We start from the raw sequence: 18,525 nt of genomic DNA on the forward strand, positions 1-18,525 counted from the left end.
CCACTGCAGTGTTTGTGTGGAAGGCTGCAGTGGCGATGCTTGGGAAGCGGGGCGGGAGACTGCGCTTGCGTAGCCGGCGTGCTGATTTCCTGCTGGGGCTCTCTGTTTCGGGGGGAGGGGAAGGAGGCCCAGGCCTCCCTCTCCAGCTTTGGACGTCGCTGCCGCGCTCTGGAAGCTTATCGAAGGGGCAGCTCAAGTGTGACGTTTCGTTTTCATCCTGGCGCCGTGCCTGGGGCTCATCACACCCTGCTGCGGATTTGAACAGCGCTCATCTATCCCGGTGCGCAGGACCGCGTGCTTCCCAGCCACCTAGCACCCGGCGACCGGACTACAGCCAAGGACCCAACCAGACCGCCAAGGCGGCGCCCGGCGAGGCGCAGGGCCCTCGCGTGCCCTCGGCCTCGGAGGAACACAGCCGGGGGCGGGGCCTCGCGGGCGCCGTACGGCACACGCGCCGAGACACGCCGCGAGGGCGGGGCTACGTCGGGGCGGGGCCGCGGCGCGCGGGAAGCGCCTGCGGGTGCTGCAGGCCGTGTCTTCGGCCTCCGCGGCGCGTGATGGCTCTGTCGGTACCCGGCTACTCGCCCAGTTTCAAAAGGCCGCCAGAGACATTGCGGCTCCGGCGGAAAAGGGGCCGGAGCCTTGGGGCCGCCTCCCCGACCGAGAAGCGGCCCGAGCCGGCGACCCGCCGCGCCGCCCTGACGGCCGGGCTGCCCCTCCGCCCTTTCCCGGCAGCGGGCAGAGGCGGCGGCGGCCCGGCCGCGTCCCGAAGGAACCCCTTCGCCCGCTTGGACAACCGGCCGCGGGCCGCCGCCGAGCCTCCCAACGGGCCGTCCCGCGGCCAGCAGGAGGCGCCGGGCCCGGTGAGTGTCTTAGTGCCTGGGAGCCGAGGGGCTCTCGTAGTTCGTGGGTCGATTCGGCTGTGAAGTAGGGATGGCGGGTTCTCGCGTTCCAGGAGCGAAATGGGCGCGAAGCTGAAGCCGCCCGCGGCCTCGGGGGCCCCCGCGCCCTGGGGGTGGCTGCCCTGCGAGCTCGGGGCGGCGTGAAGTGCGCTTCGCAAGCTGCCGCGGGACCTGCGGGGCCTGCCCGTCCTGAGGAGTGGACCCCGCGGACCCGCCCGGCGCGCGGCGGGGGAGTTTGGGCTGCAGCCGTCTGGTGGGGGGTTGGAGATCAGTGGGACGAGAGCTCCGAGTAATCCTGGCACTACACCTGGAAGGCCACCGTTTGATGGGAAGGTTACAGGACCCTCTTTCCTGCGTGATTCCGTGTCTGTCTGCTCACGCGCTCAAAATTATTCTGGGGTTGGGGGAATGTTGAGTATTGATGGGGTCAGAATTTACTAGTATTTGTCTTACCCCACAACCTTTTGGATCTTTTGAACTGAGATTATTGATCACTGAGTTCTTAGTTGCGCAAATCACCTGCCCTTTTCCCGGTCCACTTTGATAGTAAAGTTCAGGCACAAAACTGAAGTGAAATCCTGTTACACTGATTTGCGGTCACGTGAATTCCTGCACTTGCTGAGAAACTTGTATGCCAGGTGAAGGTCTACATGTTTAAAGCGAACTCCAGCATCATTTATAATTTAAAAGGACCATTTTTTAACCTCAGTTTTTAGATTCTAATCAAGAAAATGATTTGCTATGGGAAGAGAAGATTCCTGAAAGAACAGCCATTACTGAATTACCCCAGGTAATACTTTTTAAATGTCATTAGAGGGTATATTCTTATAAGTGTATACTTCTCAGAAGTGTTTTACTTGGAAGATAGTTTCACAGAGAGCCCTGAGTGATCATCTCTACCAGGGTTGAAAAGATGGCAGGCATCAGCCTTGGTAAAGGACTTTGTATGTTGTGGTAATGTTTATAATGGCACCAGTGCTAAAGCAGGCGTAGACGTGGGTTTTCTTTCTGCCCCCAACAGTTTTCACGCCCTTCTGTAGGTAGTGACAACTCCAGCTCATTACTCAGAGCCAATGCCTCCAGGCTCAGCTGCTTTTTGAACTTAATCCTTCACTGCATCTTCCAACCAAATCCCCACATTACTTCCACAGTTTGTGGTATATCACTGAACCTCCCCACCACCACCATACACACAGAAACGCTTTTTTTGTTTTTGTTTTTTTTTGTTGTTTTTTTTTTTGCGGTACGCGGGCCTCTCACTGTTGTGGCCTCTCCCGTTGCGGAGCACAGGCTCCGGACGCGCAGGCTCAGCGGCCATGGCTCACGGGCCCAGCCGCTCCGCGACATGGGATCTTCCCAGACCGGGGCACGAACCCGTGTTCCCTGCATCGGCAGGCGGACTCTCAACCACTGCGCCACCAGGGAAGCCCCAGAAACGCTTCTTGATTCCATTCCTCAGCTGCTTCTTTCGTGATAGTTTAACAAATGCATAGATCTTCCTAATGGGAGCAGGTTAGAAGAGCTCCCAAGACCCAGTCTCCCTTCCTTGCAAATAAATGGCCTTCGGGTCTCTTGGAAATAGCTCCCCCTTGCCTGTTATTGTTTAATAATGTCGTCTAGAAGAATCATTGCAACGTGGAGAATACTGACTTGACGGCAAAGCAGTTCGGGAGGGATTTTTGAGGTCGGCAAATGCTTCTTAAATACGGCCTCTAAGAACCCAACCGAAGGTACCTGCAAGAGCAACTTAGACCTGGTTCCAGAGTGTTAGAGGCTTAAAAAGTGCTTTTAAAAAAATACGTGGAAGATTTCTGCTTTGATAGCAGTATCAATAGTAGATGTTTTGAAATCATGATCGTGAAAATAGTACGTCTCTTGTAACTAAACTAAATAGAACTATAATAAACGAAAAAGTGAAACCTACCCTGCCACCAGCCTCAACAAGAAATCCCCACTTTCCAGAGGTAACATCCCCGTTAACGGTTGAGTGTGGCTCTTTCCAGACTCTTTCACAGTGTATAGTATACGTTCAGTGTTATTTATTGTACCGTTCATAACATTTTGAAATTTCAGTGGTCATGAGTATGTTAGTTGATGAATTCTGTAGATTGAAGGGTTTTTTCCTTGGTACTCTACTAATTTTTGTGTTCTTTTTTTCTGAAAGACTCCTCATGTATCATTCTCCGAATCTGATAGTCCATCCTCAGAAAGTACTGAGTTACCTGTGGACTGGAGTATTAAAACTCGACTCCTTTTCTCCTCTTCTCAACCCTTTACCTGGGCAGATCATTTGAAAGCACAGGAAGAGGCTCAAGGTGTCATCCAGCATTGTAGGGCAACAGAAGTTACTTTGCCTCAAAGTATACAGGTAATTCTGTAAGAAAATAGCTGTGCTTAAAAGTAACAAATTAAGTGTAAAATGTACTTCTCTGCAAAATATCAGAGATATTTCCTTCCATTAAGTTTTTCTTTTGACATTTAAAGACACAGAGACTTGGGAAATTTTTTGTTTCCCAAATGCTGCTTTCATACTGTTTTTAAATCAGATTTAGTAACTGCCTGTGAAATTTATAGACCTGTCCTGAGAATTAGTCACTGCTGCAGGCAGGAATTGTTTGAACTACACTATCCTTTTCTAAGGCCTTTTGAGAAAGAAAATATAAGGAAATGAAAAGCAGTTGAGGAGTAGGATTGCAAAGACAGATTGGTTATTTTACTGGTTTTCTCACATAATGTATACTGTATTTTTTAAATGCACTAATTCTTACCACCTGGGTGATGGTCTGTTGTAAATTTAGAAGAGTTAATGAGTGCTAGAAAGGTTTTAGAGAGATGTAATTGCATTACTTTCAAGCAGCTCATCAACTCAAACTAGGTTAAAAGAGATTACCTGAAAGAGGCCTTGGTACATCTTTTTTCATAAATAGATCCATATGATTTGTGATTGGGATTATCGGTTTTTATTGGCTACTTTGGGCCTCTCACTGTTGTGGTCTCTCCCGTTGCGGAGCACAGGCTCCGGACGCACAGGCCCAGCGGCCATGGCTCACGGGCCCAGCCGCTCCGTGGCATGTGGGATCTTCCCGGACCGGGGCACGAACCCGTGTCCCCTGCATCGGCAGGCGGACTCTCAACCACTGTGCCACCAGGGAAGCCCTATTGGCTACTTTTGAAACAGTGCTACAAGGGGAGGGGGTTGAATATAGGGTTACACATGCGTGCGCGCGCGCACGCACACAGACACACACACACACACACACACACCCCACACCCCCCGCCCTGGTGATAAAGAGTGATAGTCACTGTTCTCAAGGATGGTAGAGACAGGCGAATGTTCCCATCTGCGTCTAAGCGTCCCTTCTGGTATGTGGTTTAACAGACTGTAATGGCTGGCAAGGAAGGTTTTCCCAAACAATAATAAACTACATTTTAACCCCTGTAACAGTTATTAACACTTTCTTACAGGAAGCAGTAAAGATCCTGAGAATAAGTGTTTGGTATATTCAGTGTCTTTTTAATTAAATTCTGTATTTCTGCTGGGGCAAGAACTGTCCAATATCATCTTTGTATTTTAGGATCCCAAACTCTCCACTGAGCTGCGTTGTGCCTTCCAGCAGAGCCTTATCTATTGGCTGCACCCTGCCTTGTCTTGGCTACCACTGTTCCCTCGTATTGGAGCCGACAGAAAAATGGCTGGAAAGACAAACCCTTGGTCAAATGATGAAACCCTGCAACACATTTTAATGAGTGACTGGTAAGAAGAGTAAAAATTCGTGCAACCCATTTTAGCAGTATTTTCTCCTTATTTTATTTATGATGTGGAGATGAGCAGTAGTAGATGGATTTCTGTGTCCTTCTGAATTACTTTATTTAAACTGTAATAACTAACATTTAAATTGTTTACTTTTGGGGAATTCCCTGGCGGTCCAGTGGTTAGGACTTGGCGCTTTCACTGCTGTGGCCCAGGTTCAATCCTGGTCAGGGAACTAAGATCCCACATGCTGCGTGGTGCAGCCAAAAAGAAAAAAATTTTTAATTGTTTACTTTTTTAGCTCTTATTCACTCTTTTTTTTAATTTTAAATTTTTTTTTGGCCACACTGCACGGCTTGTGGGATCTTAGTTCCCTGACCAAAGGGATTGAACCTGTGCTCCCCGCAGTGGAAGCGCGGAGTACTGACCACCAGACAGGGAGGGAATTCCCAGCTCTTATTCACTCTTTACGTAGTTGTGGAATATATATATAAGTGTTTGATATAGAGACCTAATTCTTTAATGTTATTATACTTTTTGCCAATGGCTGCTTCCCTTCTCATCAGTAGAAGCTGCTTATTAAAAGTCAGCAACCAGGGCTTCCCTGGTAGCGCAGTGGTTAAGAATCCACCTGTCAATGCAGGGGACATGGGTTCGAGCCCTGGTCCGGGACAATCCCACATGCTGCGGAGCAACTAAGCTGGCGGGGTGCAACTACTGAAGCCCGCGTGCCGCAACTACCGAAGCCCGCACGCCTAGAGCCCCCGTGCTCCGCAACAAGAGAAGCCACCGCAATGAGAAGCCCACACACCGCAACAAACAGTAGCCCCCGCTTGCTGCAACCAGAGAAAAGCCCGCACGCAGCAACGAAGTCCCAACGCAGCCGAAAATAAATAAATAAAATAAATTTATTAAAAAAAAAAAAAGTCAGCAACCAGTTATCAATTAAGTTTTGTTTAAAGAAATAATGGCTAGTGTTTAAATGGTAAACACTGTTCGTTAAAGTATTTAGAAGTCATCAGTGAGTCCTGTGACCAATTTCAGTCCTTTAAAAAGCCAAGTTCTATGTCATGGCAAAAATTCAGACCATTACCTGTAATATTTGTGTTTTAAATCAGGTGAGTATCAAATTAAATTATACCAAAAAAATTTTAGATGTTGAGTTAGTTTTAATAATGCCTAAAGAAAAATGTTTTTCTTCATAGGTCTGTGAGCTTTACTTCTCTGTATAATCTGCTGAAGACAAAACTTTGCCCCTATTTCTACGTTTGTACCTATCAGTTTACTGTCCTGTTCCGTGCAGCGGGATTAGCAGGAGATGAAGTAATCACGGCTCTCATCTCTCCTACAGCTAGAGGTCTAAGAGAAGCTATGAAAAACGAAGGTAAAACTATAGGTTTAAAGTGAGAATACCACACTATATAGTAAACACTCCTTAAAAGCTAAAATTTGAACTGTCTTTTAGCAGTTGAATTGTTTTCTACCAGTTTTATCTAATTGTTTTAAGAATTATTTGATTCATTTTTTAATTTTTTTCCAGTGTTTAACTAAGCTTTAAGTTGTGTTCCCTTCTCTGATCTCTAAACATATATCAAGCTGGAATGTCCCAATCTGAATATACTCCTATAGAAATTCTTTTATAATACAAATTATCTACCCCCTTTTGATAACATGATCTTTAAAGAGGGTCAGCTCATTAGTGGATCATGAAATCTGTTCAGTGGACTCATTCAGCACCTTATAAAAAAATGAAATAGAGTAGTATATACTTGATGAAACAGTACCACATGTAGTGAGACTATGTATTGTCCTGAACCATTTGTTTCAAGGAGATATGTGTGTTGTGAGCTGCCGTCAAGAAAGCATGAAAAGTACTGCTTTAATATATCAGGAGTAAAAACTCATTTTCAAATATACTCTCTACAAGTCGGGCACGCCTGTTTAATTCCTTCAGATTATATTAAAGAAAACATAGTTACATTTTTCTTTTCTCATGCAGGTATTGAATTTTCTTTGCCTTTAATAAAAGAAAGTGGCCATGAGAAGAGGAAAGCGTCTGGAACAAGCTTGGGACATGGGGAGTATGTGATTAAAATAACCTTTTACATCAGCTGGTGACTTATGGGTTCAATACAGAGGAAACAGCTTTAGGAAATGGGAACCCTGACTAACTATAGCAATTTCCTAGGGAGCAAGCAGTCAGCGATGAGGACGAAGAAGAAAGCTTTTCGTGGCTGGAAGAGATGGGTGTGCGAGATAAAATTAAAAAACCAGATGCACTTTCTATCAAGCTGTATCCTTTCAGTTGCTGTTAACTAGAATTTATTTTCATTGAATTAAGTTAGTGAGCAATGTAACTTTTTTTTTTGGCTGTGCCACACAGCATGCGGGATCTTAGTTCCCCGACCAGTTGCCCCCTGCAGTGGAAGCGCAGATTCCTAACCACTGGACCTCCGGGGAATTCCCTTTAGCAATGTAATTAATACTGACTGACAGTTTTATTTAACTATAATCTTAAACTGTCTTTAAGATATTAAAACTGATACTCCATCATGACATTAAAAAACCCCTAAGTACCAAAAAGCCATGAACAATTATTAAACTTTCTTAAGTGAAAATATTCTATTTTGGTTAAGTTTGTGGGGGGACTAGAACATATTTTTGACGAGAGAAGAAATCAGTTTTTGTTAGGTATCAATTTCTAGCTAATTCAGATGGTCAAAAAATCATTTTGATCGTTCAGATGCCTTATAATTGCAGTGAAGAGGATTAGCAAGAGCATTGCCGGTTTGGAGTGGGGGAAGAGGGTTCCAGGTGATACAGGATTAAGATAACTGCTCTTCCTTTGGGTATGGGATTTGCATTTGCAGCTTCCTTGATTGTCATGTTCAGGCGTAAAGAGATACATGAAGTCCAAATGGATCACAGACCCGAGTCTGTTGTGTTGGTGAAGGGAACGAATACCTTTACATTGCTAAATTTTTTGATCAACTGTAAGAGTTTAATTGCTACCTCAGGTCCCCAGGCAGGACTTCCACCAACCCTCTTATCACCTATAGCTTTCCGAGGCGCCACAATGCAAATGCTTAAGGTAATAAAAAGAAAAAAAAGAAATTCTACACTAATCCTCATAACCTAGCTTTTAAAGACATACTTTTCCTTTTTTTTTTTTTTTTTTTTTTTTTTTTTTGCTGTACGCGGGCCTCTCACTGCTGTGGCCTCTCCCGTTGCGGAGCACAGGCTCCGGACACACAGGCTCCGCGGCCATAGCTCGCGGGCCCAGCCGCTCCGCGGCACGTGGGATCTTCCGGGATCGGGGCGCGAACCCGTGTCCCCTGCATCGGCAGGCGGACTCTCAACCACTGCGCCACCAGGGAAGCCCACTTTTCCTTTTTTGATACGGTAAATTCTTGGTATTTTAATAACTCCTGACATTTTTACATGGCGCCTATTTTCTTTTTCTTTCCTCCCAGTAAAAAAATTCCTTGATATAAAGCTATCATCAAAGGAATTATATGAAAAGTTATATTTGAATTATGACCATAAGGAAAAGTTGCTTTCTTAAAGTTTGCCTTTCATAACCAGTGAAAGAACAGAGCCAAGAATCAAAAACTGGAGCGTGGATAAGTGAAACGAATACCTATATGTCCATATTGTTGAAGAATTACACATGTAATTTTCATGTGTGTGACATATGTTGAATGTAATAGCAACAGAATCTAGTTTTTATTTTCCTAATACTATGCATTGAAAGTGCATTAATCAGAAAAGATACCATATTAAAAAGTTACCTTCTCTAGAACTAATACTTAAATTGACAGCCTCATAATTTGGAGGAGAGGATGCTGGAAACAGAATTACTGAACATTTTTTACTCATGTCACATTCTTTTGATGTCTTATGAACTACTTTTGTTCCTTAACTGTTAAAGAGAGGAATACCCAAATGAGAAGTTACTGATCACGTTTTTAGCTAGGGACAAAAGCTTGAGAGATGGTGACCATAATTTTCTTTAAATTTTTTTTGAAGGCGCGAAGTGTAAATGTGAAGACACGAGCTCCTTCTGGATACAGAGATCAATTTAGTTTGGAGATTACAGGTCCTGTCATGCCTCATTCTCTACATGCCGTGACTATGCTACTCAGATCTTCACAGAGAGGGTCATTTTCTGCAGGACTGTATACACATGAGCCAACTGCTGTATTTAATATCTGCCCAGCAAAGGATAAAGTACTGGATAAGGTAAGTAGACAACTGGTGAACAGATTTAGTTGCAGTTTTCTCAAACTAGATGGATGGAGGCAGTCAGTCATTTATGATGAGCCAAACTGGTGTTTCAGGTTATTAAACTGTACTGCCTAATGTTATCAATTACAATTACTAAGAGGGAAGGGATAATGACTATATAGTTTTTGTGTGTGCGAGGTAAATTTTATGAATTCAGGCTGTCGTATTCAACACTGACTAAAGAACTTCCCAAACAAAAGGCACGTTTTCATTGTCCTCTCAGATCCAGACCGGGGGTGGGGGTAAATAAATAATTATGGGTGTTTGTTTAGCTGCATAGGCCTCTTTTTTTTCTGTAGAACTTTTTCTTAGATTCGGGGAGGGATGAGCTGCTTGTTTCATGTGATCCAGCAGTTTCTAGATACGTATCCACACTTTAAAACTGAAGTAGCTGCTTTACAACGTATCTGCCTTTAATTTTGGACATATAGCTTTTTACTTAGAGGTAATGAGACCTTTAAAACTATTTTTATCCATTTGCCAGACTTATAAAAATAACCAAAATTATTCTTTTCGGATGCTGTCATTATGCAGAAATTCTTAGGATGAGCTTCTGTGGATAATGATGATAACAATGAATTTGCCCTTACTGAGTAAGGCATCTGTTTGTCAAAGAGCCCATGGTAATTTAAAAAAACTCATCAGTGTTCAAGGACTCTGACAATGCTTTTTACTGACTTGCATACGAATTTCCACAGGAGGCCGTTCACGAGGAGCTTGCCAACTGTGGATTGCACCCTAAAACTCTGGACCACCTTAGTCAAACACCGATACTGGGGAAATCATCTTTACGGCATGTGGAAATGCATGACTTCATTTATAATTGGAGATCCTGAACACCAAAGTAAGCCTAAAAGGAATCTTTGAGGAAAAAAGCCTTCTAGCAAGGAAATTCAAGATTCTTATATCTTTGGCTTTAAAGTTCACTTTGGAAGTTTAAAGGAATATAGCTTTTAAAATACTCAAATGTTTACAAACATTAACCTTTTACAATACTTTTATTACATGCGCTAAGCAGTAAATAGGATTAAGGTTTCCGTGGCGGCGCAATGGTTGGGAGTCCGCCTGCCGATGCAGGGGACGCAGGTTCGTGCCCTGGGCTGGGAGGATCCCACGTGCCACGGAGTGGCTGGGCCCGTGAGCCATGGCCGCTGGGCCTGCGCGTCCGGAGCCTGTGCTCCGCAGGGGGAGAGGCCACAGCGGTGAGCAGCCCGCGTACCGCCAAAAAAAAAAAAAAAATCAACGTTTTTATTCTTTTGATATTCAGATATGAAGATGAACTTTTTAAAAACTTCAAAAACCTTGAATGAAAATTCTAGATCGATTAACCTAATTATAAATTGGGTAGAAAACTGAGTGTTTCCTTGCAAATGGAAGTTGAGGCTTAGTATCAGTTATCTCATGCCATTGTGACTAACAGCATCAGGGCAAAACTATCTTTAACAATTTCCTTAGGATTGTTATTAGCAAGTTCTAGTTTTACAAAGGTAGAAAACAAATGTAGACAGCATCTACTGAGCTGATTGTTGACGCTTCCACCTTAGTTGTTTTCCTACCTGTTTACAATTCCTCTATTCTCAAAATACATATTACTTGTTTTAATGCATGTTAACTCAGATAAGGGTATTTTTGTATTCCATATAGAATAGGGTTAAGAGTTGTAAAGTATGCTCAGCTGTCATGACAAAGTAGTATTTAATATGTTCTTGTAGGTATTTGTGTATGTGCGTGTATATATATATATAATTCAAATTTTCTTAAATAAAAGTGCTTAGAAATCAAAAGCATTGGGTAAAGAAGTAACAGTAGTGAAGAAGTATGTGTTCACTTTGTAATCCAGAAAATAAAACACCACGTTTATTCCAGAGAAGTTTATATTTGGGCCTTAAGCTTTTGAAAATAAAGTTTAGAGACATAGCATATGAATACCACTGTAATACACATGAAATACTCTATCAGACCCTAAAAATTAACAGAAACTTAAACCTTCTCATAGTCAACAAAATAGTGGCTGGGTGCCGATTTTATTAGATAAGTTGGTTACAGCATTTTAATTATCATTTTACGTCTATCTAGGTGTAGCTGAAATTCAAAATGCACATCAAAGTAAAACTATATCACAACTCAATGCCATACTAAATGTACTTGGCCTCTGCAGTAAAATTCTAGTCAGACTTCCTTTTAACTCCCTTCTCATTCATGGCCCAAGTGGCTTTTGACAGAAACGCAGGACTTAGTGCTGATCATCACACAACATACCACTTTCTTTTTTTTATAACCTCTACAAAATTTAAAGGGGATACGGCGGCGTTAGCCCTGTGGAACAGATCTTGCTTGATTACCTCAATAACACTGGCCCAGTATCTGTCCAGCAGAACCCATTGTGAACTAGTACAAGGTGCACAGCCCTTCACTGATTACAGGCAAGTGTTACAGCAGCCTAGCCATAAGTAAGGGGAGTTGACATCATAGTACAAAATACAGTATAAAAGCGTTATTTAACATTCCACACTGAAGATTACGGATGCCTTCAAACAGTCGTTTGGATGTTAGCCACTTAAACAAATACATCACTAAGGTAAACAATATAAACATACCAAAACCCTGTATGGTTAAATACAATTTCCATGGTACAAAAATCAAAGCCTGGAGATGTTTGTACAGATTGCTTTTTACACAATGTCTTAAATTGCCAAATATTTACAACATTAAAGAGGAAATACATTGTGATGCAGAGTAAAATTATCTGAAATGATTAATATAAAACCTCAATCTATCTACGTGAGGCACTCCTGAAGCAAGTGGCATTAGCCATGAGGTCCTTTGGTACAAGGCCCATTGCTTGAAGAACCACAGTAGCTGCTGTGGCTTTAGCATGCTTCTTATTAGGGCTGGCAAAGCTGGGCTGGTAAGCGCTTCCATTTATCAATACCTATTCAAGAAAAACATACAATTGGGCTGGTAAGGGCTTCCATTTCTCAATACCTATTCAAGAAAAACATACAATAAGAACAGCATCAAACTTTAATATCTATTAGCTTTGTAATTTTTTCACTAAATGCTAGAAGATAACTTACAAAAATATAAAACCCATACCATGTAAGTCAAATAAATCTCAACCCTAAAAGAAGCAAATCATTTGGGAAAAGGGACTGCAAATTAAGAGCAGGTCTCCAAATTGAAGCACGGAGTTGGCGGGGGGGGGGGGCACGGCGGGAGGGAAGCCTGATAAAAACAATTAGTTCCCCACATTCCACTAGAAAAGGTCAACAAATTGTTCACCAGATTTTGCCCACATCTTTCCCGCCAACGTTTAAAAAATAATAGGATATTAACAGGTCACATTAAAACATATACACATATACACATTCCCAACCCACAAACAATACATTAATCCTGTGATCAAATAATGCTTATCTCTCACCCTCTAACATTTAAGTCATCAAATTAACAAATGTATACAATTAATGCAGAAATTCATATTTACCCTAAAGAGAAAATGTTTGCGATGATCAGGGCCACTATCATGGACCAAGAGAAATTCAGGTGGTTGCCACCTTCTCTTATTACAGATTTCCATCAAGGCAGACACAGGATGTTTGCCTGCAGAGAAAAAAATAACCAGTTATAATTATCTCCACATCTGAGGCAACAAATCTGAATTCAAGGGGAAGGTGGAATAAGAAGAAATTCAAAACTGTACTCTCACCTGACAGATCTTTCATTGCAGCAGAGAAGTTTCCAGACCTCTTTTGTGCTCTTTCTCCTACTGCAACAAGACCTTAAAAAAAACCAATGATCACTGAATAAATTTCAAAGCATTTAAAATTACAATACGGCGAAACAACTACTCCCTCTATAGGAAACTGAAACCTCAATCCAGGCCCTCAAATAGAAGTCAACACCCACCCACTGCCCTTGATCTTGACTTCTCTTTTGTTGTTTCAATACGTAAATCTGTACATTGTCTTCATTTATCTTAGTATTGGAAATTGTACAAAATTAAAACTTTCAGAAAAGTTAATATGTGAATACATATATAAATTGCTATAATTATCAATAACTCCAGATCTGTTTCTTCCTAAGTTTAAAAAGGAGTGGCTCTTTGCAAATGATTTCTAAAGGTTTCTCATGCCTTGAAAAATGATGCTCAGTTTAAGTATGTTCCCCAGAAGTCGAGGATTTTAGGCCAAAAAAAAAGTGGAAAAGTGAGAAAGGCGCTCTCGTGGATAAATGGGTCCATTTCTTTTTCCAGCAAACAAGCCCTTTCTGACTTCAAACGTGAGATGTACTCAAAAGACCAACAGCCTCAGCCTCACTTTCCAGAAGGGGTTTAGCTACATTCCTAACTAAAATCAGTGCTTTCCATTTATCCTAGGGGGAATTTTTCAACCAGTTCTTTGCCAATCCTGCCACTATGCTTTCCCAAACCCAGGCCACACTGCACAATTCCAAAGGGACTATTCCCTGGACTTATGCAGTGCACCCACAGATGTTGTCTTCTCATAAACCACCTTTTATGACACACGGCATCTATTCAACTTGTATAAGCAGTATAATGTCAATGTGACAATAAGTACAATGTCTTTTTCTAATTTACAATTTGCATTAATGCTGCATTATTGGATGACTGTGTTACTTCCAGCCTATTTCCGAGTATCACTATTACAATAAATTCTCTCCAATTTGGAATAAAATGGCAACGTATTATTCTTGGTAGATGACAATGTAGAAATTCTGATGCAAAACATTTTTTAAAATACATAATTTGGTCAGAGCTAGCTGGTTTCCAAATTCATTAGGACAATAATTTAACTCCATTAACTTCAACTTAACTTTCTGATTACAAAGATAAGGAAAATAAATGTTTTAAATTTTCCAGTTTTTAAAAATCAGGTTTAAACAAGCTATTGAAATCACATTTAGCTGGCAGCCCCATGTGATTCTACAATGGACATTATCCCAAGGGAAGAAATGCAATGTGAAGAGGTAACACTGCTGCCAGCAGTTGGTCTACTCTCCAGTCCCAACCCAACAGAACTCAATTACTGAGCTTGAAAAAAGGGATGTGCAAAAGGGGTTTAGAAAGTGAAGACTAAACAGAGCTCTCTAACAGGAAATGAGGAGAATATGTGGGATAAATATCTTTGAAAGAAAAAATAAATCCTAGAAACAAAAACAAGCACATGTTCCCTGTCAAGAGAAAACAAAATGGAAATTCTATCTAAATATGAAATCTAATTAAAAACTTAATCATATATTGCACGTAACAAAGGTTGTTGCCTTTTATGCTCAAATTAGTGTCTCCATCTATATATAAAGTTTCTGAAAATGGGTTAAACACTTTTTTCCTAACAAAAAGCTATATATACTGTAAGAAGTGCCTCCAGTTCAGGATCACTGACATCAGAAGAATTTATGATAGTAATGAAATCCTAAATGTTAAAGGAGGTATAATAAACATTCTAAAAAAACTTACCTTTTCGATCTGTCTTAAAATCAACTAGGATAGGTTCCTTATTTCCTTCTTTGTTTTTTCCTAATCCTTCTCCTTCTTTCCAGCCCATTTTTCTCATCAAAACGGCTCCCATTCCTCCAGTTACTGGGGCTGCTCTTAAGAACTGATCCTATCCAAAGAAAGAAAGGTAAAATATCCCCATTTTATAGTTAGAATTTGACTACAAACTCAGTGTAACTTTTTAAAGAAAGAAGTCTTATTTTACTTCTAGATCTGTTATAGTTACAGCAATTAAATGCTTCTATACTTATATACATACTGTAGTGTGTATGTCCTAATTATTTTCACATAAACATAACAGTATTTTGAAAGTCAAATAAGTCAAATGGTAGTTTTAAAACAGTGGCCCTTGTGCCCCCCTCCAAAAAAAAAATTAGAACACTCCTGTTTTCGTCCACTATTTAGGTTCACTGGTATCTCTTCTTAGCTTGCAAAATAAAAAGAAGGCAATGTTAAAACAGTCAATAATATTAATTGTCCCAGGTGTACCTAGTTAATGAATAAAGCCTAGAAATCATTTAGAAATAGTTTGGACACTGAAGAAGCATACTGTTACCATCCAAAGTTTTTCCCCCCCATTCTACCATAAATCAAGTATAAATATTTTACTTAGAAAATCCCTATGAAGCAAAAAGATAACACATAAAATACCCTGTAATTATACCAAACTGAATTTTGAATTCTTTTAAAACCTAACTTGATGTTAAAAAGACTTTTAAAAAACTCCTTAAACGTTTACATACCTAGGCCTCGGTAGCAGCAGTGTTGTGAATAGTAGGGCTGGCACTGACCGGGGCAAGAAGACAGCTACAAGGATTTGGCCCTGAAACAAGTTTCCATACAGAGGGGTGAAAGTTCACAGGTTATTCTGTGAACAGTCATCTCTCTTGTATCCAACCCACTGAACCATAATTTCCATCAAAGCAGCAAACCACTTAATGTCGTAAGATGCACAACTATATACATTAGCATGGTCAACAGCTATTTTCACACTTTAAGAACTATGTGATGCCTCTTTTTAAAGGGCATCCGTGTATGTGTAACAAACCACTGAATTCTACTGTTGATCTTTATGGGCATTTAAAAAAAATTTATAACATACATCTCCAAATCATGTTTTATTTCCCCTTGTTATTAAACATTCTAGATTTACATTCTCTAGAAAATGTAAGCAAAAGTCATTAACTTATCAACAGAGGCAGTCAAAAATTTTGGTAGCTCTAGAAATAGTATACATTAATCACCTCCTCTACTGGTAAGTTAATAGTGAATTTTTAAATCTTGGTTTTACACCATAGTAAAACTGTGTACTGTTATTTTTTCCCAGCTTTTTAATTATCTGCTGGGGAGAAAACATGCCAATGAAGTGTGACTAGACATTAAGTTCAACACGGTACTCTGATGGAAGGAGGCAGCTGTGGAGGTAAAAACATACCCCTGGTTCAGTTCCTTACTTGGTGCAGGCCATGCAGTGTTGGTGGACAGAGAAAAGTTAGCTGATGCTTGGATACCAACTGCCTTGTTGCTACACACCTAAAATTACTTTTACTTACTTCCAGGTTCATCCGCCCCTCTTTTCCAGGAAACACTCCTAAAAAAAAGGGCAACTGTGCAGAGTATAATACAAATCCCCAGTAACGCAGGTTTCCGATTTTGTTTCCATTCTCTAATATCTTCAAATCTTTACACCAGTGTGTATACAGTTCAACAAAAAGCTAATTAATGAGACTACAGAAGTAAACAATATTCATCAGGTCATGTCCAAATCATTTCATTCCAGAAAATAAAGCTTCTTTCAAATCAATAACCATTTAAATTTTTTCTTACTAATAATAAAGTCTCATACTTTTTCATCTAAGAATACACTGCAGCAAAGTAAAGAATATGGAATGTTGGCATTCCATGTACTCTTTAACATTAAAAGAGGGTGCTGGCCTACAGCAAGGCAAGAAAACACCAAATGAACATTTTGAAAACGTTTTCTAAATGAAACAAGTAGACAGTTTGTGATATTTAACAGTGAAGATGAATGTTAAATTTCTAGCTGCCTAATGACTTTTTCCATGCTTTTGCTCATTTTTATAAATAAAATGTTCCTGGCCTTAACTGATATTAGCAGCATATATTGTTCAGTAACATACAAATGGAAGTTTTCCTGAAAGCACTGCTTTCTTCTATAATCATTTAAAAATTTGGTCCGATGAATGAACACATCTTTCTCTTGTGATAACTTAGCAAAAATGATTTATGTCTACATTTTAAATGATGTAAATTATTTAAAATCTGCCAACTGTCTACAGGACTGGAAATCAAAAAAAAATTAAGGGAAAGTTTACAGGGAACCAATTTAATCACTTTGTAAGAGTTATGTAAAGTGATGATGATGTTTAGAAGTCTGTAGCATTATGTATGGATCAGAACGTCACTGTACAAATGAGGACCAACTCTGCAATGGAATCACATTCTGAAGTTTCTACCTAGTAATGTGCATGACTATTTAATTATTATGTGCTAAACACCCACATAAACTTCAAGTCTAACTTTCTGAAATATGGAGTGACTCAACTTCAACATTCAGTAGTACTAAAGAACTAAAACTTAAAGAAATAGATGTACATTTATAATTATTCCCAATGAGATGAAAGCCATTTTTCAAGCACTACATGAATCACTTCGGTATCTTAAATACTGTAATATAATTAGTCCAAAACTAATTCAAGCTTAAAAATATTTTGCTAGGTTTTCATCTTTTTTCCAACATCAACCCCTAGTAAACTACGTTAAGTTGTAATTTTTTTTAACCAACTTGATTGTGTACTCACTATATACATATTGGTGCAACTATTCCCCCCTCCCCCAAAAAGGGGGGCAGGCAAAGTAAGGATATGCTTTACATTAATTTGTTAATAAGATCACCAGAGATAATGCTATCAAAATTGAAAAAAAAGTTATGAGATTAAAAGGTCCGAAGCAACAAAAAATATGACTTTTCAGAAATTCAGCTCACTCACTGGCACTCTCAGCAGTTTTCTATAGGTACCCATCCCATTACTGATCACCACCCTGCGAGGCAGGAAGAAGGCACGTGGAGACTGAAATTCCAAGTAATTACTTGCCACAATCACAAAAGGAGTCAGGAGTACAGCAGGATAAAGAAACCTTCCCAATCCATTAGACCACACAGCCTCCCAGTTTCAGCACTGCTATGCTGCCAGTACTCCTGAAACAAATTTCCCCAACACCCATCCAACCAAGCCACTCCCTTCACCAGAATACATTTTCTTCAGAAAGCCCTCTGTAACCACCTAAGACTCCCCCAACAACGAGGCAGCCGTAGGTGGAGTTCACACGTCTCACTGCAGGAGGAATCTGAAACCAGGAGCACCTACATCTTCACAGCACGAGGCGTCCGTCCTCTCCCTTGAATTTAGGTCTTACATATCCTGTTTTTTCATGAGATCAGCGGTTCTCAAATTGAACCTGTGGATCACCAGAGGCCACCAGGGCCTAAATGGTGGTCCACAGACAGTATTCGCCATCCCCATCCCACCCGATTCCCCACCCTTCAGCACTGCCCACCCAACACTTCAGCCATCCTCCCCCAGCTTTCCAGACCCCTGGCAAGATCACCACATGCAGCACTAACACTGGGGCCTCCCAACCACTTGCTGTAACGAACAGCTGACAACCATGGGGACCTGGGGCTGGAGATCACAACAGGAATGAGGACTAGGGGCCAAGGGAGCTTACAGGAGGGCGCAGGCACTAAGGAAGAGGGAGAGAAGGGCACAGGAATAGAGGGACGGAAACTCAGGTGGCAGAAGGCTCTTGGGGGTAGTGCACCAAAAATACACCTGTAATAAAGTATCCCATGATGAGAAAAAATCTGAGAACCACTGCTTTGAAATCATTAGATTGGTTGTCCAACAGGAACTGTGGAATATTCTGAACAGCACCTGAGATACACTGTTAGCATTCAAAACACAGTTTAAAACACCACCCCCACAAAACCCAGGAGCAGCAGGATATAAATTAAGTGGCTCTTGAGCCATATTTATACATTAGCC

General features: G+C 41.0%; 2 protein-coding genes across 5 annotated transcripts in view; one reads left to right on the top strand and one right to left on the bottom strand.

Moving 5' to 3' along the window:
• The first annotated feature begins 81 nt into the window (after nucleotides 1-81).
• On the top strand, nucleotides 82-18,013 carry DONSON (DNA replication fork stabilization factor DONSON). 2 transcript variants are annotated; one of them, XM_081234965.1, is made up of 11 exons: nucleotides 82-863; nucleotides 1,612-1,692; nucleotides 3,067-3,270; nucleotides 4,478-4,656; nucleotides 5,859-6,037; nucleotides 6,653-6,734; nucleotides 6,842-6,946; nucleotides 7,546-7,744; nucleotides 8,683-8,895; nucleotides 9,639-9,784; nucleotides 15,786-18,013. In XM_081234965.1, the coding sequence occupies exons 1-10, from the start codon at nucleotides 558-560 to the stop codon at nucleotides 9,774-9,776; spliced, it is 1,686 nt and encodes a 561-aa protein (XP_081091091.1). In that variant the 5' UTR covers nucleotides 82-557; the 3' UTR covers nucleotides 9,777-9,784; nucleotides 15,786-18,013. The 2 variants fall into 2 exon arrangements, with proteins under 2 accessions (XP_081091091.1, XP_081091090.1); XM_081234964.1 differs by lacking the exon at nucleotides 15,786-18,013 and having other exon boundaries at nucleotides 83-863; nucleotides 9,639-10,658.
• The window catches only part of SON (SON DNA and RNA binding protein), a 31,496-nt gene continuing 23,767 nt past the window's right edge, over nucleotides 10,797-18,525 (bottom strand). The window contains exons 9-12 of one of the 3 annotated variants that reach the window (XM_081234954.1): nucleotides 14,420-14,567; nucleotides 12,650-12,721; nucleotides 12,428-12,543; nucleotides 10,797-11,872 (exon numbers count right to left, since the gene is read on the bottom strand). In XM_081234954.1, coding sequence (XP_081091080.1) covers nucleotides 11,714-11,872; nucleotides 12,428-12,543; nucleotides 12,650-12,721; nucleotides 14,420-14,567 — 495 coding nt within the window. In that variant the 3' untranslated portion in view covers nucleotides 10,797-11,713. Of the gene's footprint in view, nucleotides 11,926-12,427; nucleotides 12,544-12,649; nucleotides 12,722-14,419; nucleotides 14,568-15,201; nucleotides 15,282-18,525 lie in introns of those variants that run through there. The other 2 variants (XM_081234955.1, XM_081234956.1) reach the window with 2 other exon arrangements.

The sequence above is a fragment of the Mesoplodon bidens genome (genome assembly GCF_964165515.1).
Source record: "Mesoplodon bidens genome assembly, chromosome: 5".
Classification (NCBI taxonomy): Eukaryota; Metazoa; Chordata; class Mammalia; order Artiodactyla; family Ziphiidae; genus Mesoplodon; species Mesoplodon bidens.